The sequence below is a fragment of the Cynara cardunculus genome (genome assembly GCF_001531365.2).
Source record: "Cynara cardunculus var. scolymus isolate 2C chromosome LG 4, CcrdV1, whole genome shotgun sequence".
In the NCBI taxonomy this organism is placed as follows: domain Eukaryota; kingdom Viridiplantae; phylum Streptophyta; class Magnoliopsida; order Asterales; family Asteraceae; genus Cynara; species Cynara cardunculus.
The window spans coordinates 18470330-18477482 of NC_037531.1; the positions used below are offsets into that span (position 1 = coordinate 18470330).

Consider the following 7153-nt stretch of genomic DNA (forward strand, 5'->3'; position numbering starts at 1 on the left):
TTTAGTAAACGACCCCTAAACAAATGTCACCTTAGCTTATCGCCTGACCGCCTCGGACCACCGAGGTGTATGCCTCAAACAATTTTTACAAATATGTATCTATAAACCCAAGTTCTGAGTATCAATCATTTGTCTCAAAAGAAAGAGTTCAATATGTGTTCAAAAAATAACTTAGAAACAATTGTATTGGGAAGAGTTCAAATTTAAAATACAACTCTTTTTTGAAATGAAATGTTTGATTTTAGGGGTTGTTTACCCAAATATTTACCCGTTAAGCGCTTATCGATAAGAGTTAACACTATAATTTATATTATCGGGTAAGTTGAATATTGTGGTCCCGCACAAGTTGCAATTATCATTGTGTTAGCAAGATTATTTCTTCTATATAAAGGCCAACCCAGAAGGAGAAAGTAAGCTTTATTGTGAGTGTGTCTAAAAAGCCATCATTCTTAATTAGTGTAGCAGCTAAAATGGAGTGTTGGTGTGTGAGTAAGATTAAATCATGGTTGTTGATATTGATGACGATTCTTCTTCTCATGGTTTGTCAAATAGAAGGTGGTTGTATAGAAGAGGAGAGAAAGGCGCTGCTAGAAATCAAAACTTCCCTTATTGATTCAAACTTTCTCGATTTGAATGGATTTCTCCCGAGTTGGGTTGATGATGGCAGTAGCGGTGGCGAGTGTTGTGATTGGGAGAGGGTCACGTGCAACCCAACCACTGGACATGTAACAAACCTGACTTTGAGAAACATGGTGGGGCTTCCAAAGCAATTTTATAGAGACTGCAAGAGGACTAATTGGCCATTAAATGTTTCTGTGTTTCTTCATTTTAAAGAGTTAACAAGTCTCAATTTGTCAATGAATTGCCTTGATAACAATATTGTGAAGACAGGTATTATGAGTTACCGTATTTGCTTGATATGGAATTATGGAAATTGATATCATATACATGTTTGACCATGAATTACGAGTACATTGACTCTAATCATATTCATGAACATTTATTTTTGACTGGATGGTGCTTGTAAGTTGACCAAGTAGAATAAGTTGACTCTGTTATTAACTATTTATTTTTGAAGTTACCTTCCTTGATATCACGTTATAACTCTTCGATTTTACAGGACTTGGAAGGTTGTCGAGTTTGAAGAAGCTAGAGACACTGGATCTTAGCTATAATAGCATTACTAATGTGACCTTTCCTTCACTGGGTTCTCTGACTTCACTCAGAGTTTTGCATCTCGATAACAATGACTTGGAAGGATACTTGCCTGCTCTTGGCATGTTTTTGGTCCTTTTTAATTAATATTTGGAATAACATGCATGTTCTAATTATACGTTTATAATACATGTATTTTCAACAAATTTCAGCTTTGGAAAACTTGGAGATATTGGATCTCTCCCATAATTATATGGAAGGTAATGAATATGATGTTAAACTCATTCAAGAGGCATTGCTCCTCTTGGAGATATTCCATTCCCAATTATTTTTTTGGTCTTCCATTAAATGCAAATTTGACATCTTTTTCTTTTCTCACTTTTTTATGAATAATTAGTTTAAAAAAATATCACAAAAATAATTAGTCGAATATAAAATTTTTGATTTGAGTATGCATTTATAAATGTTTCGTTGGTATTACAGGCTTCGAGCAAGTTTCTCTATTGAAGAAGTTGAAAATTCTAAATCTTCGTGGGAATAATTTCAATGAAAGCCTTATAACATCTTTAAGTGCTCTTCCAATCCTTAAATCCCTTGATCTTGTTGGGAATGAAGGGTTGTATGGAACGTCATTTCCAGTTGAAGGTATGATGTATTGATTATCTAACTTCTCACATTTTTGTCTCCTCTCGAATTAACTTAATAGACTTTATCTTGTTTTTAGTTCATCATAGACATAGATGGACCCAAAATAAATTAAGCGCTCACATCATTTTATTATAAGAAAAAAAATATATGGATATTTTTCACAGAATCATCATTGCTCAATTAGTTCATTCATTGCTTTTCATATATAAGGTCATGTGATTAAGTCTTTTATTACAATTTTTTTTTCCAGAAACATAATAAATGTGAAACTAAAAAACTAAAAACTAAGAAAATGACACTAACAAAATTCAAACTCATGTGTGAAGTGGAAGAAAAACATTGCAAACTAACTCTAAACTTGTGTCCTTATAGTTTCAAGGGTTGGGTTCATGTGAGACCAGCCTGTTTTCGTGAGACCCGTGAGACCACATTTTTACACGTAAACTTCACAGCAAAAACACTGTGAAAGTTTTAAAAAAGTCGAACCTTCACAGCAAAAACACTGTGAAGGTTTTAAAAAGTCACCTTCACAACATTTTGCTGTGAAGTTTCAAGTGTAAAATGCTGGTCTCTCGGGTCTCACGAAAACAGGTTGGTCTCACATGATCCCAAGTCATAGTTTCAATATATATATATATATATATATATATGGTGACACACAACAAATTTGATACGGTGACACTTTTCATGATCCTATAATTTTTTACACTACAACAGAGGAATGAAACAGTGACATATGCCACCACTTGAACCCTGATCATAGATTTATATGTTTATTTATAATTTATTTACATGTAGTAGTGGTTGTTGAATCGAAGTTTAAATGTGTAGTTAATTTGTTTATGTTAATTTGTGCCTGTTACTCTATATATATACTATTGAAAATGTGCATATATTACATGATATAAATCATATTTGTTGTAACAGTTATTCATGATACACAAATAGTCACATTCTTTAAATCACTATTAAACATGTTTGATGTCTTTGAAATTAACAAGTTAAAATGTGACTACTTTTTACGTTCACCGATTTCTGTAAATATATGATTAGTTTTGCGGATATTATAAAAACACTTACTCTTTGACATAATTTAGTTTTTGCATAAGTACCACTCATACATATTTGGATGAAACTAGTTTCAAAATGTACATTTAAAGCGGCACATGATTAGTTTATGTTTTGGTTCATGTGACAGAATTAGCCAAGCTCACTAATCTAGAGGAGTTGGATCTAAGTGGTAACTGGTTCAATGACACATCAAGTATCCAAGGTAAAAGGAGATCTAGCCATGGTTAACTTGTGCATACTTTAAAAATATGAAGAAACAAAAATGGTTTCATAAAAGTTGCTTGTTTTTCTACAGAATGTACGAGATTATCGAGATTGAAAAAGTTGAAGAGCATAACACTTTATGGGAACTATTTCAGCAAGAACATCATTTCATGCTTAAGTGCTCTCCCATCCCTCAAGACTCTTGATCTTTCATATGGTGCTTTATCAGGAGGTTCTTTTCCCATCAAAGGCATGTTCTAGACGACTATATTTTATTTTTACTATTATTTATTGATTTCCCTTTTAAATGGTTAGAGTGTTAAAATGAGTGTTTAAAATTTTTTAATTGATTAAATTGCAATAAAAAGTAGGGGCAAATTGCATAGGAATATAACCATTTTGGTCTTATTCATATTTTGTGTAAGATACTTTCAAATCTTAATTGTTACCCAAGGAATTGAACTCATACAATTTTTTCTAAGAAGTATGTCCGTTTCTGTTCTAGACCTCATATTTCAAAAAGAAAAAAAAAAGAATTAACAAATTTATAAAGTACATATTGGCTTTTAAGGGACATTGTGATCTAGAGGAAGGAAACACAGGTAATTCAAACCTCTTGTATACAACACCATTACTCCCCCTCCCATCCCTTGCCACCTCTAGCCGCCCCATCATTGTCCGCTTTTTACACGGCCCATCACATAGAAAAATGTAAGTAACCAACTTTTAAAAGCTTAACGGTTTATTTGTAAAAAAAATGTTCATAGACTTAATTATTCAAAATGAAAAAATTTGATGGTTTATTAACTTAAAAAAAGTTCAAGGCTTTAAATTTATCTTCCTTTTTTTGATTCTTTTGCGTTTCTCTCTCCTTTTTAATCTTTCTACACATACTCTATTACATTGTTGTAAATGAGGGAGATCGAGTCACAAGGTTCGGGAACACTACAACTTATTCAGTTTTTTTTTTTACTTTAAAACCTCCCAACCTATTATAAAAAAATGTAAATGATGAACTTTTAAAAGTTCGACGGTTTATTTGTTAAAAGATTATCGATATTGATATCAAAATAACTATTTAAAAATTCTCGTTTTTTATGTAATTTCTTTGATTCAAATTTTTTATTATAATTTAGTTTAGGTCTAATAATAAATCAACTTATTTTTGGTTTAATAATATAATTTTTTTATAAAAATAATAATTAAGTATTCTATTACTTTTGGTTTAATAATATAACTTTTTATAAAAATAATAATTAAATATTCTATTAGAACTCAACAAGTACCCTAATTATATTTTATATTTTTTATATTTAAAATATGATGTTTATTTTGTACATGATTATGTTTATTTGTAATTAGTTACGCGAATTAAAAAATAGAGGTTTAATAAGTTGTATTTAGGTATAATTTACTTGTAATCCTGAGTAATATGCATCAACAAACACTACTTCATACATAAAAAACGGTTTTTAAGAGTTTTTGTCAAATTATTTATAATATAGATACATAATGAAAGAAAAGGAGGGTGACCATAAGGACATGATGCTTGTCACAGTAGCATTGTTCAAATATTTATTATTGAATAGGTTTAGTCGTATTACGACATAAAATGATTGCTTCATATTATATCAAAGAAAGTGAACAAAATGAATAAAACTATGTCACTTATAATCAAGATTGTCTTTGAAACTACTTAACATATATTTGGATCAAAATCTACATTTTAAATGCCACATGATTACTTTATTTATGTTTTGGTTCATGTCACAGAATTAGCCCACCTCACTAATCTAGAGGAGTTGGATTTAAATCATAACATGTTCAACGACACACCAAGTATCCAAGGTAAAAGGAGATCTAGCCATGGTAACTTGTGCATACTTATAAAATATGAAGAAACAAAAATGGTTTCATAAAAGTTGCTTGTTTTTCTACAGAATGTACGAGATTATCGAGATTGAAAAAGTTGAAGAGTATAAGTCTTCGATGGAACTATTTCAACAAGAGCATCATTTCATGCTTAAGTGCTCTCTCATCCCTCAAGACTCTTGATCTTTCATATGGTATTTCATCAGGAGGTTCTTTTCCCATCAAAGGCATGTTCTACACGACTAAATTTTATTTTTATTATTGTTTATTGATTTCCCTTTTAAATGGTTAGAGTGTTAAAATGACTGTTTAAAAAAAATTAATTGGTTAAATTGCAATAAGAAGTTGAGAAAATTACATGAAAATATAACATATATTGGTCTGATTCATATATTATGTAAGATACTTTCAAAATCTTAATCCTTATTGAATGAATTGGACCAACTCATGAAATTTTTTCTAAGAAGTAACAAATGTACTATAAACTACTTCATCTTGGCTTTTAAGGGACATTGTGATCCACAAGAAGGAAACACGGGTAAATTACTCTTAAAATTTGTTATGTTGGTTATCATATAAATCAACTGAAGTTCAAAAATAATTTCTAAAGAGAAAAGTGTAGAAAAACTCATCAAATTTTCCTATTTTGAATGACTAAATTTTTGAACTTTTTTTAATAAATAAATCTTTGAACTTTTAATAGATAAACCATCAAACTTTTAGAAATTGATTACTTACAGCTATTAATTTGACCAAATCCTACGTCATTCAAATCTCTTGTATGCAACTACATTACTCCCCCCCCCCCTCCCATCCCTTGCCACCTCTAGCCGTCCCATTGTTGTCCGCTTTTTACACCGCCCATCACCGTTGTTGGTCCTTGCTATTGATCTTCCTCTTTTTGATTCTTTTTTGTTTTGCGTTTCTCTCTCCTTTTTTATCTTTCCATACATACTCTATTAAGTTGTTGTAAAAAAGGGAGAATCAAAAGACAAAAAATCAGATAAAAAAAGGGAGATCGAGTCACGAAAACCGATTATAGAAAAATGTATGTAACCAACTTTTAAAAGTTTATTTGTAAAAAATATGATTAAAAAAATGAGCAAAAGTTTAAAAAAATCATGTGCTTGGTATCGTTTAACAATCTAAAACAATAAATGATTTTTAATATAACAAAATTTTTATCATAAGAATTGCTTAAAAGGAAAGGTTGATGTTGTGACATTATTTTTTAAGACATATATAATTGACTATTTTTTTTATTTTAAATTATTTAAGTTGTAAAAGAATTATCATTATAAAACCTAAATCGCTTTTTATAAAAGAATCACATTTTATTAAAATGATAATAACAACTCAATTGCGTATATGTCTCTTTATTTATTTCAGACCTGCTTCATTTATCTGATCTAGAAATCCTCCTCTTAAGCGGTAATCATTTCAATGGAACACTGCCAATGGAAGGTAAGCGTTATTTCTTCATCCTTTTACAACATCATTGTTATTGCTTTTAAAAATGTATTCAAGTTATCGACTCATGAAAAAATGATCCTTAATTATTTAACAAATCCTTTTTTAATGTTTTTGTTTAAATACGTATATTAATCCTTATTTCACTCTTGTTGTTTTCTAGTTTTCACATCTTTTCACCATCTGGAGGTCTTAGATTTGGGTTGGAACAATTTTGTTGGGAGCATCCCATCAACAATAAATGCATTATCACCTTCCATTAGAACTGTCTCATTTGCTTACAACAAGCTCAACGGCTCGATACTTGGTATGTTATCTAGACCATTCACGATTTATAACATACGAAAGCAAAGTTCATGTAGCATATATAGCTACATCCATGTACACTTTCCGTTACATTACATTAGCCCGATAGTTGATCTTTGACATCATATGACCATGCAAGTGTGATTCGTTACATTACAATAGCGTGGTTGTTTAATTTAATTATTTTCTTTTGACAGGTCTATGTGAGTTGAAGAACCTCCGGGAGTTGGATCTTAGTCACAACATGTTCGAGGGAAACCTGCATCACTGTTTCAATAGTCTATCATCTCTTAAGTTGTTGGATATTTCTTCAAATCAATTCACGGGAACACTTCCGCCATCACTGATCGCCAATCTCACATCTCTTGAGTATGTTGATTTTAGTGATAACAAATTTGAAGGTGCATTCTCATTTAGCTCATTCTCC

At 30.6% G+C, this 7153-nt stretch overlaps 1 protein-coding gene across 1 annotated transcript in view; it reads left to right on the plus strand.

The window, feature by feature from the left end:
• Nucleotides 1-518: 518 nt before the first annotated feature.
• LOC112510973 (receptor-like protein 15) overlaps nucleotides 519-7153 on the plus strand; it is an 8569-nt gene continuing 1934 nt past the window's right edge. The window contains exons 1-9 of the mRNA XM_025116328.1: nucleotides 519-891; nucleotides 1121-1276; nucleotides 1350-1415; nucleotides 1639-1800; nucleotides 4852-4926; nucleotides 5019-5237; nucleotides 6340-6414; nucleotides 6584-6727; nucleotides 6924-7147. Of these exons, the coding sequence (XP_024972096.1) occupies nucleotides 519-891; nucleotides 1121-1276; nucleotides 1350-1415; nucleotides 1639-1800; nucleotides 4852-4926; nucleotides 5019-5237; nucleotides 6340-6414; nucleotides 6584-6727; nucleotides 6924-7147 (1494 nt within the window). The remainder of the gene's footprint in view (nucleotides 892-1120; nucleotides 1277-1349; nucleotides 1416-1638; nucleotides 1801-4851; nucleotides 4927-5018; nucleotides 5238-6339; nucleotides 6415-6583; nucleotides 6728-6923; nucleotides 7148-7153) is intronic.